General features: G+C 37.3%; 2 protein-coding genes across 3 annotated transcripts; both read right to left on the bottom strand.

Annotated features, from left to right (window-relative positions):
- Positions 1–770: 770 nt before the first annotated feature.
- On the bottom strand, positions 771–4,475 carry LOC108667428 (protein C10). 2 transcript variants are annotated; one of them, XM_018154451.2, is made up of 5 exons: positions 3,882–4,475; positions 3,024–3,101; positions 1,909–2,037; positions 1,580–1,680; positions 771–1,229 (listed from the first exon to the last, which is right to left on the bottom strand). In XM_018154451.2, exons 1-5 carry the CDS (start codon positions 3,919–3,921, stop codon positions 1,191–1,193), a joined length of 387 nt encoding a protein of 128 aa, XP_018009940.1. In that variant the 5' UTR covers positions 3,922–4,475; the 3' UTR covers positions 771–1,190. The 2 variants fall into 2 exon arrangements, with proteins under 2 accessions (XP_018009940.1, XP_047735617.1); XM_047879661.1 differs by lacking the exon at positions 771–1,229 and adding an exon at positions 1,467–1,519.
- Positions 4,476–4,818: 343 nt separating this feature from the next.
- LOC108667422 (acylglycerol kinase, mitochondrial) lies at positions 4,819–12,539 on the bottom strand. Its single transcript, XM_018154445.2, has 9 exons — positions 12,291–12,539; positions 9,876–9,995; positions 9,558–9,726; positions 9,149–9,367; positions 8,031–8,163; positions 7,667–7,879; positions 7,146–7,286; positions 6,366–6,502; positions 4,819–5,463 (listed from the first exon to the last, which is right to left on the bottom strand). Exons 1-9 carry the CDS (start codon positions 12,398–12,400, stop codon positions 5,353–5,355), a joined length of 1,353 nt encoding a protein of 450 aa, XP_018009934.1. The 5' UTR covers positions 12,401–12,539; the 3' UTR covers positions 4,819–5,352.
- Positions 12,540–19,090: the final 6,551 nt, after the last annotated feature.

Below are 19,090 nucleotides of genomic sequence, written 5' to 3'. Positions count from 1 at the left end.
CGGTAGCGCCCGCTACATATTTAAGTAGCGATACGAGGTTTTGCCGCAACAGCGCTACCACTACATTTCTAGATAAAGCCTTTAGATTTTATTCAATAGTATTAAATATTATTTAAAAACCAGCATGATACATACATAATATAAATTACAGAATAAAACTGTACGAAAGATTTCGGTGTAATGTTGTCAACCTCAGCCTGTTACTAGTGTCAACATGTTAGCCGTTACTTGTTAAGTTGTTAACCATGTGCAGTTACCATTTACCGGTATTTTTTCATGTTTCAGTTTGCTTACAGTTATTTTTACACAGTCATTTTTATGTTTCACCTTCCCTACATGGATGTCTACTTTAATCTACCAATCTCAAAAATAATCCACATTTTTTCCACTAATAGACTGATTTTTTAAATGTATATGTGGATAATTTTTGATATTGGCAGATTAAAATGAACATCCATGTAGGGAAGGTAATACATGTACTTAAAAATAACTAACTTTTATTCACTGTATCTAACCCGTACTAGTTCGGTTGGGTTAATTGCAATAAAGTTGCATTGAATATGTTTTAAAAATGTTTTATTATCATTAAATGTTTATGATCGAGTAAATCCCAATATCAGAACAATAAATATTTAGAGATTTCCAATAATTTTGGCCATTGTAGCGGCTAATGTAGCGGCGCTACATTTTACTGTAGCGGTAGCGCCCGCTACAATCTAGTGGGTGTAGCGGTGGCGGTAGCGCCCGCTACATTCAGAGCATGTAGCGGTAGCGGTAGCGCCGCTACATTTCAAAGTAGCGCTGCCCAGCTCTGCGTATGGGCCCGTCATTACCTAACTGGACCTGCTGAGCTCATGGATTTTATGTAGGCAATTTTGCTTTGACAACTCGCTCACTTAACTGAATTGTTTTCGTATTTTCTAACATTTTGCATATTGCAGGAGGAAATCGCAGTTGAAGAAGCTATTAAATATGGTCACTACACTTAAAAATGTAAACTTAGGAATATTAAGATCAGCTCAGTTATTTAAATGCCATCAAATTAATTCCATTAAAATTATATTGCTACTTCATTTGTTCAAAAATGAGGTTGGAGGAGGTGTCAGGTCTAGGGGTTGGGGGAGGTGGAGTGGTGCGGGGGGAAGACCACGGGGGGGTGTCAGGTCTAGGGGTTGGGGGAGGTGTCAGGTCTAGGGGTTGGGGGAGGTGGAGTGGGGCGGGGGGAAGACCACGGCGGGGAGGGGTCAGGTCTAGGGGTTGGGGGAGGTGGAGTGGGGCGGGGGGAAGACCACGGCAGGGAGGGGTCAGGTCTAGGGGTTGGGGGAGGTGGAGTGGGGCGGGGGGAAGACCACGGCAGGGAGGGGTCAGGTCTAGGGGTTGGGGGAGGTGTCAGGTCTAGGGGTTGGGGGAGGTGGAGTGGGGCGGGGGGAAGACCACGGCAGGGAGGGGTCAGGTCTAGGGGTTGGGGGAGGTGTCAGGTCTAGGGGTTGGGGGAGGTGGAGTGGGGCGGGGGGAAGACCACGGCAGGGAGGGGTCAGGTCTAGGGGTTGGGGGAGGTGGAGTGGGGCGGGGGGAAGACCACGGCGGGGAGGTAGTAGGACCGCAGTTCTGAGTGCAGCCTCGCGAGCTCCGCGTCCTGCGGCAGCAGCGACTGCACGGCGCGCTCGAACTGCAGCACTCCTGCAACACACTCTGAAGTTAATATTTTATTACTACTATTATATACTCAAATGTACAACACACACACGTATTTACATACAATTTACATGAAGCATCCAAATTCTCAATCATATTTACTCGAATTCAAGATAAATGCCAAATCAAATGAGCCATGGCGCATGATGGAAAGCACATACCAAAAGTAATTATTTCATCGCATATCAGATACCGAATGTAATTATGACTCACCGGAGCCATCTTTTGGGTAGCCTAGAGGAACGATGGCCGCTGAGGTGAGCGTAGCGATGATGGGATAGACGCGCGTCATGAGCGCGACCATGTCGTTGCCGGCAGCCTCCCGGGCCTCCTCCACGCTGCCTGACGCGCCACAAGTACGACAATACATACTATTGGCGCCATAGAAAACAGGTGTGTATAACATTCCATGCTGCCTGACGCGCAACAACGTACGACAATACATACTATTGGCGCCATAGAAAATAGGAATGTAAACACTCCACGCTGCCTGACGCGCCACAAGTACGACAAAACATACTATTGGCGCCATAGAAAACAGATGTGTATAACATTCCACGCTGCCTGACGCGCAACAACGTACGACAATACATACTATTGGCGCCATAGAAAATAGGAATGTAAACACTCCACGCTGCCTGACGCACAATAACGTACGACAATAAATACTATTGGCGCCATAGAAAATAGGTATGTAAACACTCCACGCTGCCTGACCGTCCCTGACGCGCAACAACGTACGACAAATACATACTATTGGCGCCATAGAAAACAGGTGTGTATAACATTCCATGCAGCCTGACGCGCCACAAGTACGACAATACATACTATTGGCGCCATAGAAAAAAGGTGTGTAAACACTACACGCTGCCTGCCGCGCCACAACGTTCGACATGAAATATTCTGACCGCTACATAGAATAGTTATATAAATGCACCCAAACGTACAATACACGCTCTTGGCGTTACACCGAATAACTATCTAAACGCTCCACATTGCCTGCAAAACTCACCACAACGTACGACTATCAACACTACTGCTGCAACTAAGACTAGTTACTTTGACGCCACACACTGACAGACTTGCAAGAAAGTAAGACCATCAACACATTTGTTGCAAATGAGAATAAGAATTAACACACTCCGCGCAGACTAACATGCTACTGTGAGCGCCAACAAACAACACTGGTGCAACATATAAATGAAACTTTGTTCAAGCCCTCGTGCGAGCGACAACATGATAAATCAAGACTGCATATTTAGCAAACATGTTTCCTTATTGCACACGGCCTTACAGAGCGCATCGAACTGCTACCGCCCCACCCTGACCTGGGGGCACGAGCTCCGCGACACCGGCGTCCCTGGCAGCATCGTCCCGCACCCAGTCCAGTACGGTGGTCAGGCATTCTGCCCACATGTAGAGCAACGAGTTATTCGGAGGAGCAACAGACAAATGAAAACACCGCCATAAACATTACATTCAAATAATAACATTTCTTATAAATAAATAATACTGAGAATATATGTTATGATAGGCGAATTGCTTTCATAATAGTTATTTAAATGTTAACCTTCTTCCTCATAAACGCTTGCAAAGAACACTCAGCCGCTCGTCGTCACCAACACAGACTGCCCTGAAGCTAATGCAACTACCCAAACTTTATAACTTTAAAGCATAAAAATCACCACAACTCAGTTGTGCTACAATATATTAGAATGTAAAGCTACTAAAGATAATTTGAAAAATAAGTTTAAAAATAATTTTCGAATAACATTACTGTCTCGAAGACATTAACGCGCCAGAACATGGTTTTCTTAAATAAATTTGCTGTTGAAATTATGATTCTTTTGGTAGTGCCGTAGTGGCCAGGGCCACCTAGTTTATTCCTGTTTTCCAGTTATAAAGCATAGAGATAAGAAATATATTCCCATTAGTTTGAATTTGACCAGAACAATGCAATCTAAACTTGACTCAGAACGAGTATCGTGTCTATTTTTGAAAATTTATCATAGTTTACCAGAGTTATGCATTATGTATTTATAAAAGGATATGATATCCGACAATGCCCCGTTACAGGTTCAAATATATTCTATAAAAGGTCCACCATTCCATGTAACATATTTCAGCATTATAACACTACCAGAAATTACATTAATAAAGATCTAATTAATGCTATTACTACTCACCTTTTGCTTGAGCGCACGTTAATTTGACGGGTTTAGCCATCGCTGGCACTGCAAGCTTAAGAGACACGCGATATTGTTGTTCTCATATGTTATTATTATTATGTTATTATTATTATATTATCTTGATATTCTTCTTCTTCTATTCTCATATGTTATTAACTTCTTGTTAATAATTATTGCTATCAGCGCAGCCGAGGAAAATCACTTCAAGCCATCGGTCATTTATGTGCAGACTGTCCCACACAACAAAATTTAACCACATCTACAGGTAAATAACTATAACTATAGTTATAAATTAAGTTAGAAATAAAATAACTACAATACTAGTAGGCAAAACACATTTGATAGAATAACAATAGAATTAGTGTATCATAGTAATTCTATAAATATGCATTTCATTAGTTTAACTGAACTTGGTGGAGAAGTAATACCAAAGGATAAAGCAACGGCACAAGAGAGAAGATAAACAGCCCAGCAAAAAAACAGTGCAGTGAATTTGTTCAAAAACTGAAATATTGTAAGGTCTACTCAATATGCACTCAATTATTTAAGAGGAGAATATTATAATTACAAGAATGTTGCCGAAGTTTTATATCTGTGTTGGTATTAACAGCGACATCTGACTCATGGGAGATCTCGACAAATTCAATACGAGGTTGTAGCGGCTGTAGTGAACGACTCGTGCGGATGAGGGTACAATTAAATAATAACTAAAGCATATGGCACTGATCAAATTTGTTTCTCTTAGATGAAACGAAAGTTAGTGAATTATTTACAAAGATCCTTGCTGCCTACAAACGGTCTTGCGAGCCCGGGGGAGCGACCACTTGCCCCAGGCAAGGGCGAACCCTTGCCTTTTGCAGGCCGATCTTCAATATTGCGAACAATAAAAATTTTAGAGTAAAAAAAGTCATTAGAGGAAATTATAGTGAGAAAAACAACTGTAATGGACAAATCTATTTCTAAATCCAGATTCTTTTCGAAAAGTCTTGCTAATGGCACGAAATTTAAGAGAGGTTTAAATAATAAAATAAATGTACATATAGAGAATGAATGTGGTATACAAATTTCTTAACAGAATGAACGAAATAACAAAATAATTCAAGCAGGATAAAAAAAAAGATGAATGTCACAGTAGTAGTTGAAATTAATAATTATTGACATTAAATGAAGTTTAAAGAAAGGACAAATTAACAAGAAATACATGAGCCAAAAAAAATAGCGGTGGCAATTCATTGAATTATTCGATTTGATCCTATAGGCGATATTTTATCAAAAAGGTACCTCAAAATTCTAATGATGATTCACAGAAGTTCAAGTTAAGCTAAAACTTAACCATCATGTTTAACTCCACGCAGCTCCAACCATTAAAAATCTCAGCTTAAACCTGTTTTATCTGCTTTCACCGAACAATTTGAAGATATATAATTGAGTTCTTCAATACCAATAGCAGCAAAATAACGTCCCGTAACTACGCAGGTCGTGGAGGCGCAAAAATGGACACGGCGCGCGGTCTCACGCGCACGGTGACCGGCCGCACTTCGTAGCTCTCGCCGTCGACGTAGAACTCGCGCTCGTCGCCCTGACAAAAGAAGGCAGTTCTTCACACACAGCTTCAATAAAATGAAGCTAAAAGCACCAGCATTGTAAATAAATTTTTATTTCAACTACATCTGCCTAGAGAGGTGGGATATATTCTAAATTATAGACCAAAAGCACCACGGAATGAAACAATAAACATTTCAAACTAGCAAGAAAATATTATTTATACCTTTGAATTTATTGAATTTGAATGTATTGATATTTATTTGATTTATTTACATTTATTATCTACTCTAGGTAAAGAGAAAACCGTTTGGACACAAATTTTATACAACATATTGGTCTCGTTTAATCCCAATTTCATAAAATGAAAATATCTGTTTTGCGACCCTTTTATTAAATTCGTGTACGTATCTACCCTTTCTTATCCAATTTAATTTTTTTTTATACAATTCTTTCATCCATGCTTTGCAATGCCTCAATGTTCCTCACAAAAATAAGACTGAGTTCAAGCTCAGTCCACGTTATCTTCAATCTGGATATTACTCGAGATTACCCAAAGTATTCTTCCAGGCAATCCAAGTAATCTTCCGATCCATAGATATCCTGGATACGCGCTCGAACAGTCCCTATATATTCACGATACCAGGTTTCATACACGCACATAAACATTAATAAACTGATACAAGATTGTAAGGATGCGGGCACTGCAACGAATTTTAAATGTTTCAACATTATAAACTAATAAATTTCTTCAGCATTATAGTGCATTTGGAATAAGCAGATATTAAACGAGCAATGAGTGTACTAGGGACAATACACAGATAATTATAAACATGATACATTTGTGGTTCTTGATAAATATGTAGCTTGATGCATACTATGATGGATATTCACTTGAATTCTTTTACATTAAAAGTAATAGCGTGATTGGAAACTAACCTGGTTGTTTTTGAGCTCCCCTGTAGGACGGATGGTGATGGAGCCGACGAGCTGCTCCCGCGCGTGGGTGGCCGCACCGCTGCTTGTACGACGCCAGCCTTCGCTGATGAACTCAGTCGTGGAGGTGTCGGTAGCTCCTACGGGGTGGCGATACTCGGTCAACAATGAAGTCGATGTTTGATTAACTATTCATATATTTTTAAAGCATCATAACCGCATGATGCTTGACTATATTTAGGCATTATTTTAGCTACATCAGAGATAAGAACTCGATTCTAGACCATATATAATTGAATGTTTTTATATCCAGTTATCGATTTCACCTACATTCAAGTTACGCACAGGGTTCTTGTCTCTACATATACTTAGTATGTTCACTACCATACCAGGTCTCAAAGCATTATTAACAAGCGAGTTCATCTCAAAATCGTCGATGAATTCAACAGGCTTTGTGACACTCTTGACAACAATGTCAAATTCCAAACCAAGAGCAGCAAAGGCCCCTGCAAAAACGCGGGAGTTATCCGAGAGGCCGGTGTAGTCTATAAATTTTGCTTCAAAGAAGGTTTTAGACTTCTTCATGTTCGAAACGTCGTTAATAAATAAAATAAAAAAACTTCATTCGAAACGTCGTTAATAAATAAAAATTGCTTCCTGAAACTTGCCAATTAATCTACCGTCATCTGAAGAAAAGTTCCACTCACTGATAATATAAATCAACGAATTCTCTGGCCATCGATCGCACGTGTATATACTAAGTAATAGACGCAGACAGCACACCGGTGCGGAAGAGCAGCTGATGAGGCAGGAGGTGGCTGGCGGCGGGCGAGTTCCGCGTGGCGACGCGCACATCGCACACGCGCCCCACGGTCTCCTCGTGCACCTCGCCACACTCGGGGTTGATCACGCCACTTCTGTCTTCTGCATGGCCATTTACGATTATATTATGCTAAATTTTAATAACGATATCGTTCAACTTATTTCAAGCCTCTATATCGAGGTCCTCATTACAACTAACGCCGTTTTTGTCTCGTATTGAAAAATATTCGAATATCAATGTATACCGCTACATCATCCTATATGCGTGCTTCAAAAACGAACACTTGATTTCGGACATTACATACGGATTAGTCAAACAACATAAAACTTGTACATTCGATATTAAAGTAATTTACAGACAAATCTCTGGTATTTGAACTGAAAACCAAATTAAATAAGGAAAAAATCCACCATCAGAACTCCCAGAATAAAATTGCGAATATTTTCACCCGCTTGTCAACCTAAAGCTCCAAGAGTCTTACCAGTGGGTCGCGTGTGTGGTAGCGATGTGTCAGGTTTCTCGTGTCCCAAGTTAACGTTGCCCATACTAGGCAGAAGGTAGTGATACCAGCGCTTGCTGCGGCCAATATTTTTCTCCTTCACGTCTTGCGGTGACGAGGCCGGCCCGGCGCAACGAGAGCATCCGGCGCATGGCAGCGTGTACAAGACGCTGCAGCTGCAGTCCCAGTTCAAGTCTGGTGATTATTGCCAAGACAATGTGATATGAACGCAAATGAAAACACAAATAAACATAAACATTAGAGTACATCTGCAATAATTTTGATTAAATGAAAGGGGAATTCACAATCGTGGAATATTTATGTACGTCAAGCTCCGAGATTTCACCTTTATAAGAAGAGAAGAGATACGTGACATATCTCCTGAGCGTTGCCCAGTACCAATACTTGTCTCGTCGCTCCCAGGCGTCTCTGTAAGCGCCCCACTCCAGCATGCATGCGAAGATGGGTTTAGCAGGATTCTGCACATATCATAATTTCATTAGAGAACATTACTGATGATGTTGAATGAACCACACAGAGTTATGGAACATATTGATTCTGGTCTAAAATCTAAATTGTAAGATAATATTCGTGATGTAAGAGTATCCAGTAATTTGAATGCTAATTATTTTCCTTTGACATTCTCATTCATTGGCAGTTGTATTTAAATGTAAAATGAAGGGATGAACACTAAATGCAATTTATCCATAAGCTATAATATTATTTTTTCTACTAATTGATTCAAGCATTGTCTCCAACTTTAGGCATGTGCAAAATTTCAGATGGACTGGACAGGTAGAATTGTGTTAAATATTGATTATAAGATTTGTAGCAGACAAACAAACAAACAAGAAGTGAAGCTAAAGAGAAGTGTTCAATGAAAAATTTAAAAATGAGCAGAAGAGAAAATCGTAAAATTAAAATCACTTAAATCAGATGGGATATGAACTGAAACCAACAACAGAATTAGCAGGTCAAGCCAACAAAATATGTGTAAATTTATGCACAATTATCAAAAAGGACTAAAAAATTATTTTTAAAAAGCATCAAGCATATGTATACAGTATTATAAACCCTTTATTATAACGAAATACTACGGCAATTAAAAATAGTAAATTTGTTTAATATGAATTTGAAATTATATTGAATAAAATTGAGTGACACAATAATTCAATAAAGAATACTTGGATAATAATTCTTGCCTAAATAAATAATCAGAATTTATGATGAAAATTAAGTAGAAAATTGCAATAATATACCTAAAGAATATCATATGCCACCAACACATTGAGCCGCCATAAAAACAGAGCTATGATCCAATGACGTTTCTGGACAAAAGCACATGCCTCTCATACGAATGGCAGCTGCTGTCTGTTCATGGCACTGCATCGATTTCATCACCACTTGACAAACCCTTTAAATTTAGCTTCGTTATAACCATGTAAGCCATTAGGAAATTGGTACCTCGTCTGCAGAAGTAAGGGGCAGGACTTCCATAACGTCCATAGGTGAGAGGACCTCCCTCACGACGGCCATTGTTGCCTCCAGAAGGTCACGAGGCTGGGGCTGCTCAGAGAGGCCCCACACTGCCTTACCAGCCACACTGCACGCGCCGAGCGGAAGGATTGAAAGAGGGAGACGGGAGGCAGCGTCGTCTGTACGTCGCAGCAATCCAGTTAAAGCCTGCACAAATAATGCAAATCGATTACTAGAGACTGTATTTAGGGATGACTAAGTTAAGCACAGAAACACAGCCAAAAAAATCTGTAAAGCCAAAAATGAAATTGATGATTGGGAATGATCATAAACTTTGCTATTAAATATCATAATGTTACTGCCTGCTAGCTTTCACTTCACTTTCAAAGTTACTAACTTCGGACAAAGTTCCATCACCACCAGCAAGTACAACGCCATCTGTCTTTTCCATGATGGCCATGAGATCCCTGGCTTGACCTTGGTGTTCAGTGCGCACAATAGCAACTTTCAGGCCAGCCAAGTGCAGCAGAGGTGCACAATACTTGTCGAATTGAGCTTTACATTTTCTGCATAGAAGAAAAAATTATTTTACAAGAAATATACAATGAATAAATTTAAAGCAAAATTTGATCATGACATGAATATGCTATAAGATGTGTTTTTCTTCCACACCAGTAAAAGAGTTAGCAATATAATGAAGAAGCTGGTAACAAACCCTCCTGCAGCTGCCGGATTTAGAAGAACTGTGATGTGGCGATGATTGGCAGAATAAGGCAATGGTTGATCTCCATACCAAGATGCTTCTTTGCAGTAGGCTGCTAGCAACTGCTCTTCCCTGAAAAGTAAAAATTGTCAAAATGATGCTACAAATGCTATAAGCTCCAAAAGAAGGCTTTCAATGCTAATTACATTTAGTTATTAAATGCATACTGTACTTAATTACAGTGGTAGTAAATCATTTCATGCAGCATGATTCCAAACTAAAGTACATCTCCATGCAGTATGTCCACAAATCCCCGATTTTTTAACCTTGCTCTCGCCCAAGCATGGGGTATATCTACTTTCCAAGCTGTGACTAGAGCTTTCCTGTCATTTCTAGAGCCACAAGATTTTACCACAAGAAAAATTGTTTCCTATATAATTTACTAAAACACACAATCAAGCCACTAGATTACAAAATTATTAAAAATAGGCCACTATATTCAAGTAATAAAAAGGAATTTTCCAATATTGCTTGTCACTTCAGAATATACTGCAAATTCTATTGTTTTCCAATCATCACCAAAAAACTGATATCTATACATTGCTTTATCATGAATTAATTCATAACATAAAAATTAAAAAACTTTTAATTTGAAAAAATAACATAAAAATTCCTATGATTAGGAGCAGTGAAAAAAAAGACACTAAAATATGCTCCACATTCATTTTTGAGGAATTCTTTATGACTACAGTACCAGTACTTCCCAAAGCATGATGATCCTCGCATTATTTCTGATAATAAAATTAGAGTTTATTCTACATTTTGCCTGCAATTTTTTTTAATTTTGAGACAAAATTCTTAGAAATCTCATGAGAAAGATAACCATGAGTCAATCTTTATGCATACAATTTTAAACCTGGTTCTAATTTGAAATTTCATTGAAATGCATTAATATTTGCCAATGGCACCCCAGAAATTGTCGAGTGCAACATTAGGTAATTGTTTTTGAAAGTGAAAGTTTCTCTTGAGTTTCCTCATTTATATTTATTGTTATACTATCAAAAACTCAAGACAAAAAAATCACTGTCTAGGGACTCGCACTGAAATTGAGCACTATCATCCCACTATGACATAGAAAATCTCAGTGATTGATGCCATTATGCTAAATGGTAACACCATAACATGTAACATGTGTTAATCATAAACCTTCTGATAAAGTTCAAGTGATAAAGTGGACTTGAAATGGAAGTATCAGACACAAACAGATTCATTTTCTTCACAGAGATTTCTGCATTAAAGGTGAAAAAAGTTTTTGCTAGATTTATTCAAGTGATAAAGTGGACTTAATTGTAGGTGTCAACTGTCAAACACAAGTGGATTCATTATCTTAATAAAGATTTCTTCATTAAAGGTGTAACAAAGTTATTGCTAGAATTATTTTTTTTATGAATTTTGTCTAAAAAAATTATAATCAATGACAAATAAGTCACCACTTGGCAACTACTACTGCACTTAACTTGCCACTCATCAATAAAAACCTTATAAATAGGTAATGGTCAAACCCAGTCTGCCAGTCAATAGTCATAGAATACCGGTACATCTATTGATCTACCTTTTGAGCCTTGACTAAAATTTTTCTGCCACTCAACTCTTAAGAAGCAGCAAAATTCCTGCTAAATTAATTAGTTATTTTCTAAAAAGGTTAACATACATTAACAATTTGGTTATGACCAAAGGTTATGGTTATGACCAGATTCAAAATTTTTTGAATATATGTTACTTTGGAATTCAGTATATGAATTAGAATTTTCTGAAAATTGCACATAAAAATAATTATTATAAGTGAATTTTCATAAATTGCAGTCCTGGTCAGTAGTCAGAAAATAGAAATGTATTATTTTTCTTTTTTTTTTCATTCTCTCTGATTTTCCAGAATGGACTTCAGTTAAAAGACAAAATATTACAGTAATAAGTAGGAAAATTCAAATCTTGATTAGAATTAAAATTTGTAGGGTTTGGTAGCTAGATAATAACATAAAAGCTTTTATTCATGTTAAATAGTTATGGCTTACTTTTCTACTGTTTTTTAACAAAATATATTTTTTTTTTTTACAGAGACAGGTAGCTGGTAGCATAAGCCATAAGTGATGTCATGATAGATAGTTGTTATGAAAAAGTAAAGGCATCAATTGTAGCTAGGTAATTATACTTTTGATTTTGCAAACAAATTTTGATAACTATGAAAATTCTGGCAACCAATTCTCAATAAAAATGTTGCTGTTCAGAGACAAAAATTGTGATTTTGGTAATGCATGGACCAAATTTGGTACAATTTGATCCAAGAAGAAAAGTTCATACATAAATTACATAGTACCATTGGCATTAGTATTACTATTAGTATTACCATTACTGGTCATTAGTACTTACTCATACTTTGATTTGGCATAATTAATGCCATAAGCAGCAAGAGCAGAGAATAAAATAGTTTTTTTGGGATGATTACGGAAGGCTTTAAAAATTTTCACAATCCGAGACATATTATATATTAAAATTAGATGATTAAACAATGGTATAATTTGTCTCAAAAGATTTTGATACAAACATCCATATTATGCTCAGTTCAAGTTTGTTTACAATGGTCCGTTTTTCAATTTCCGCTGCTGTGGATTATTGAAGTTTAGGCAAATACATCAACGTTAATTTTTAGTTCAATTCAACCCATGTCGGATCAGGTACAATTATTGCATAGGTACAATTGTACCTAAATTTAGTATCAATGAAGCGTTTTAAAAAAACTTCAATCGGAGCCTCTTAAGCTCGAAGGTATTCCTATACCTTAAAAATGGAGACATAATTTGAATGTAATTTACACATAAATACTAAAAAATTGAAAAGTGTTGTTCCCGTAAAATAGGATAAGGGTAAAAATTGTCCATTTTAGCTTTTCATGTAAAATGGGGAGTTGAATTTTTCAAAAAGTTCAAATTTCACAATGAATATCATCGAATGAAGAGCAACAGTTCGTCACCATTTCATGCTACGAACAGGAGTGAGTATCAAAATACGTATAAAGCCAATACATCTCACCATGCTTAGCTTTATTTAAAGGCCGAAAATTATAATGATTTTTGTGTGCGCATTAATGCGATGACAGCGCGTTAATTATAATATCATTAATCATATGACAGAGTCATATTATCAATGTCATATAATTTGCATATAATATAGACTGTCTCATAATTGGAAATCGTTCTGAACGAGTTGAACGTGCATGCGAAGTCTCTCAGCATTTCGAGGCCCTTAACAACATTTGTCTATGTGCCTTAGCTTGTCCATGGGCCAGAACGGCGCTGAGGAGCGCTAACTCGAACTTTCGTTCTGATAACAATGATATTTTTATTCCCCGATCTTGAATAAAGGTCCGTGTTCCTACATATTAGCATGAACTGTAGTCATTAATTTGTTGCCTTCTCCATAGTTTAGTAAGCTCTTTGGTATTGATAGGCAGCGCGTCCTCGCACCGACTATATGCGTCAATAGTTTAAAAAAATACCGAATGACGAAATACTAAAATTTTAAGATTGATCAAGGAAATTTTTCATGCAATCTTGAAGATTTTTCAAGAAGAATCGATCCAATCAAGGAGGAATTTTTTGCTGCTAGCTAACAAGAGGGACGAGAGAAATATAATTAGCAAACACGTAACTTCCGACACTTCGAAACTTGCAATCGGGAAGCAGAAAGCGAGGTTCCTTATCGCTGCAATTATAAAGTTTTTAAACGAATAATAAAGCAATACAAAATTAATTGCAGTGTGTGTCATTGCAGTTAGCCCTGTTGAAGGTTGCATCCTGAAACACCACGTTTATATTAATGGGGGAACATTATGCGTTTGATTAACTAACTCATTCTAGCCATCTAGAATATGGAATATAATTTTATCGTTTGAAAAAAAGGAAGCATACTTAGCCTTTTGCTTTAAATTTTAACAATATGTCTTCAGTCATATTACATGGAATGGAAGCAGCATATCGAGTTAGAGCTGGAACGTGAGCCCAGTTGGGTTCCATGGAGCAACAGTCTCCACGAAGAAAAAAATTCTTCAGATCGAGACATTTTTATTTACATGAGATATGCCGTGAATTTAGGAAAAAAGAAGGGAATGAGTATCTTCCTTCATTCCAGTGGAACATGGATACCGAAAGTAACCTTCATTTTTTTGCTTGGCTCCTGATGCTTCAAGGCTGAATGACTTCCGAGAAGCGGTGAGGCGTTCTGTCGCAGCTTCCACAGAAGAAGGCATTGTTTGAAAGGAGTATCTAAATAAATTATAGCTAAATAGCTCAATAATTCAGTAAAATTATTAAACCAATTTTTTCCGTTAAAAACACTTATTGAGGAGAGTGTGGGTGTCTCTCAAGTTTGTTTAGGAGCCTGGTGCCAAAAATAAATAGCGGTCAATCACGAGCGTGTTCGCAGTAGCTGTAATAGCAATGTTTCAGCTGTAATATTAAGAAGACTTATAATACAAAGATGAAATTTAAAAATTAACATTCAATTGAATTGAATTTATTATAATAATTAAACAGTGGGTCTGATCGAGGGAATTATTGATTTCAAAATTTTATATCATACAAATTATTGTGTTAGCAAGACGATTGTTCGTTGCCCAGTAAAAATAAATAGAAAAAAGGGTTATAAACGCACCTACATATAGACAAAGACGAGCAACAATTGGTGGCAAGAATTACCTATCGCTTACAAGTTTAAAACGTTCCTAACCAAGGAAAACAGTTTACTGTAAGCTTCTGCGTAGATTTAACCGTATTTGCATAGCGGGACAGCTCCCAAAAATGGATCAAGGAACCGAGATAAACCTCAATTGAACTTACGTTCCTGGCGACGCCCCGGTGACGACATACAACACGACAAAGGTCAGGCAGGTAAAGAAGCGGCCCTCGCTGCGTGCTGAGGTCGCTATAGCAAAGTCAACTCCATCGTTTATCCATTCAATACTTCCGCAAATAGTTCCTGCTACCAGGCAAAACTAACACTAAACTATTAGCCCTGTGATTAATTACAATATTCAGGTAAGAACATCGTTATTAATAGTGAGAAGAACGTGACAGCAATGATGGCAATGGTTTAATTTGTCTGTAGATTAGTTTTGGCTTGAGGTTGACTAGAAAAAAATACCAAGGGTAGGAACTGCGATGGTGTGAGAAATGACTGGCTAGGTAATGCAAATTACTTGCCCCACCTAGACACTTTCTCAGTCTTAAAATTAAATTATATATTAAACTTGAAAACTTGGATTTAGTATTTTCGTAGGGATTACGTTTTAGGAGTGCATATAATTATTCACGACCATTTTAACCAATACATTTGGTAGAAATATTTTTTCCCAATATTTGTTGTTTACATTGTACTTTTATTCATAAATTCCTATTACTAAAATCATTACGGCGTTGAGGAAAGCCAACTATAAAGACAAGAATAAGGCGCACACGAAGAAAATGACAATCCAAATTTGCTTTCAAATTAAGTTGCATGATCCAGAATTGTGGTTAAATTGAATAACCCTCACTTGCGACGTGCAAAATGTTAAACAATTGAAGTTAATTAGAGAACATTTGTTTTTAAATACATGCCAATTTAATGCAGATTAAATCAATTACAACATCGACCTCGAACGATATTAAAGTTCATGGGCGATACGAACGCAGGAAACGCGGCTGTTTGAGATCACGTGATAGTAAGTGAAGTCTGGCATGAGAGCTGCGTCTGCAGTGAGCAGAAACAGAGACAGCAGCACTAGTCAAGCATTAGTATTGAGCAAGACAGACGATAATATTGAGCAAGACTGACGTTAATATTGAGCAAGAAAGACGGTAATGTTGAGCAAGACGGACGTTAATATTGAGCAAGAAAGACGGTAATATTGAGCAAGACAGACATTAATATTGAGCAAGACAGACATTATTATTGAGCAAGACAGACGTTAATATTGAGCAAGACAGACGTTAATATTGAGCAAGAAAGACGGTAATATTGAGCAAGAAACACGTTAATGTTGAGCAAGACAGACATTAGTATTGAGCAAGAAATTAATATTGAGCAAGACAGACGTTAATATTGAGCAAGACAGACGTTAATATTGAGCAAGACAGACGTTAATATTGAGCAAGAAAGACGGTAATGTTGAGCAAGACGGACGTTAATATTGAGCAAGAAAGACGGTAATATTGAGCAAGACGGACATTAATATTGAGCAAGAAATTAATATTGAGAAAGAAGTTAATATTGAGCAAGACAGACGTTAATATTGAGCAGTACAGACGTTAATATTGAGCAAGACAGACATTAATATTGAGCAAGAAAGACGTTAATGTTGAACAAGACAGACGTTAATATTGAGCAAGAAAGACGTTAATATTGAGCAAGAAAGACGTTAATGTTGAGCAAGACGGATATTAATATTAAGCAAGAAATTAATATTGAACAAGAAGGACATTAATGTTGTGCAAGACAGACATTAATATTGAGCAAGAAATTATTATTGAGCAAGACAGACATTAATATTAAGCAAGACAGACGCTATTATTGATCAAGACAGACGTTAGTATTGAGCAAGACAGACGTTAGTATTGATCAAGACAGACGTTAGTATTGAGCAAGACAGACGTTAATATTGATCAAGACAGACATTAATATTAAGCAAGACAGACGCTATTATTGATCAAGACAGACGCTATTATTGATCAAGACAGACGTTAGTATTGANAAACATCAATGTTGAGCAGTGCAAACATCAATGTTGAGCAGAGCAAACATTAATGTTGAGCAGAGCAAACATCAATGTTGAGCAGTGCAAACATTAATGATGAGCAGTGCAAACATGAATGTTGAGCAGTGCAAACATTAATGTTGAGCAGAGCAAACATTAATGTCGAGCAGGCAAACATTAATGTTGAGCAGAGCAAACATTAATGTTTATCGAGGCTCGTGTTCGACATCTCCTCGTTCCCTGCACGCACGCCAGCGCTTTTTGTTTCTCTATTCTAGAAAATGACAGCAAAATAGGCTATACGAGACGCTGACAATATATTCAGTGTGGATTATTATTAAAAAAATTTCCAGCAGTAACTTTTTAAAGTCAATTGATAATTTCAAAATATTATTGATTATTTATAAGAAACAGTTACTGGCCGATATAATGAATTGCCATACAAATTTTAAAGTGACTCTTAAATAATGGAATAGTTAATAATAGAAAAATAATACTAAAATAACTTTAGAATTAAAAAAATATTTAGTTCAAAATAGTCATTATCTGTCATAAGTTAATTTTGTTGTTCGATGGAACATTCAGAGAAGCGACCTGGCGATTATTGATAAAGATTAAAAAAGTAGCGACTACCATAGCCCAGAGCAAACACTTTAAAGTATTTCTCCGCAGTTTTAGATGGCTAAATTTTAAACATTTTAAAATATTTAATTCTTTGGTAATTTTGAAACTGAAATAAACGTAAAAAATGCATAATTTCACTTGAGCAAGCTTAACAGGCCTGCTTGATTTAATTTTCAGATTATTGACGCTGTTCAATGCCGACGCCGAGTCTGAGGTTCAAAAAATACCCATAAAATATCACATACAAATACAATAATCCCTCACCTATCGTAGGTTTTACTGGCCAGGCCTCGGTCGCGACAAGTGAAATTCGCGATGAGTAATTGATCGATTTGTATTACTTATTTAATTATCTGTATTGTAATTTTTGGTAAGTTTTCATTGTTTCAAGTGTCTGCAACTCTTGCCACACTCTTATTGCCGATAGAGTTACTCGTGCTGTTTACATCTGCCGATCGACTTCCTCAGAAACCCGCAAGCCAGCGAAGATCCACAAATGATTTTTCTCATTAACATTTCTCATTTCTCATTTCTCATTAACATTGATTTTTCTCATTAAACCCGCGGTATAGGGAAACCTATACCGCAGGTTTTCAACAAAAAATCATCTTACCCAATTAAGTAGAGTACCTTCGCAATTAATTGATATTAGTCATATAATGTAAAGTTGAGGCTTACACTCAGGAAGCGACTATAAACGACAATACAGCATGACACGTCATGATTTATTATAAATATCCATGATATCTTTTTGTCCATTGTAGCGTAAAAAACTCTAGACTTGCAGTGAATGAGACCCAAGCTTGTCTGTCACAATGGAAAGATCTTACCACGATTGCCTGGACACTTTGGACCTATAGTGCAAAGGTCAATGGCTGTTGGATTGCAATAGATAGAGGAAGGTACGACAAACAATTATTTTCGTAGGATTTTAATCCTTCCTCAAGAAAATTTGTAGTGGACATTTATCCCTTAAGTACTTCCTTGTTCTGTCCCGCGAAAAAGTTTTCTTCGTTCTTGGCATCGCGCTCTGATTTAATTAGAGTTTTCATACTTTTAAGAGGCATTGCATTGTCTCAGAAATCGCCTTGTTTGATATTTTGATGTTACAGTGACGTTCACATTCGAAGAATTTACAGAAGGCAGCTGATCGCATTTCTTAAAAATTTATTAATAGTTCACATGCGAGCAGTTTTTAAAAGCGGAATTAAAAATGTGCTTCGTTTTTATATTCAGTATTATCAAATAATTTTTTTATAATATGATGTTCTAAGCTGTCAAAAAAGTTTGGTCATCATTAAAGAGTCCATTATGCTACTTTACAAGCATGGCGTATAAATTTCGTCACGAAACGTAAAGTTTGCAGTCATAATAAAACATTCGGCACTTTTTCCGAGCTCAGTAGACCACGAAATGGACATGGAAGTTGTCCTTCGTTCCCTCTAGCTTCCCGCCATATTTTATGAAACAACTAATATATCATTAAAAATTAAAATAAATCTGGACACGACCAAGCAGGAACTTCCAGCCAGGGTTGTCGCAGGGTTTCATCCTCCCGACATTTAACATAAACGTGATGATATATGTTGATGCGTTTTACTGCAGCTCAGCAGCGCACTTATGAACGTATAATGGGTCCTAAAAATATTCGGCTGGAGGCCGGCGGAGATGAAGTACGACCCTGACATTAAGAACGAAGTTCCTCCTCAAGGTTGTACTCTGCCGCCGCATAGGCCGCCTCTGCCGCGGGACAAACTAGGCCTTGGAACCGGCGGCGCTCTATCACTTGCACTCATATGCAGCACCTCCATCGCAG

Source organism: Hyalella azteca, unplaced genomic scaffold (genome assembly GCF_000764305.2).
Source record: "Hyalella azteca isolate HAZT.00-mixed unplaced genomic scaffold, Hazt_2.0.2 contig3573, whole genome shotgun sequence".
In the NCBI taxonomy this organism is placed as follows: Eukaryota; Metazoa; Arthropoda; class Malacostraca; order Amphipoda; family Hyalellidae; genus Hyalella; species Hyalella azteca.
The sequence above is the reverse complement of the archived record's forward strand: the minus strand, read 5'-3'. Positions and strand labels throughout refer to the sequence as shown.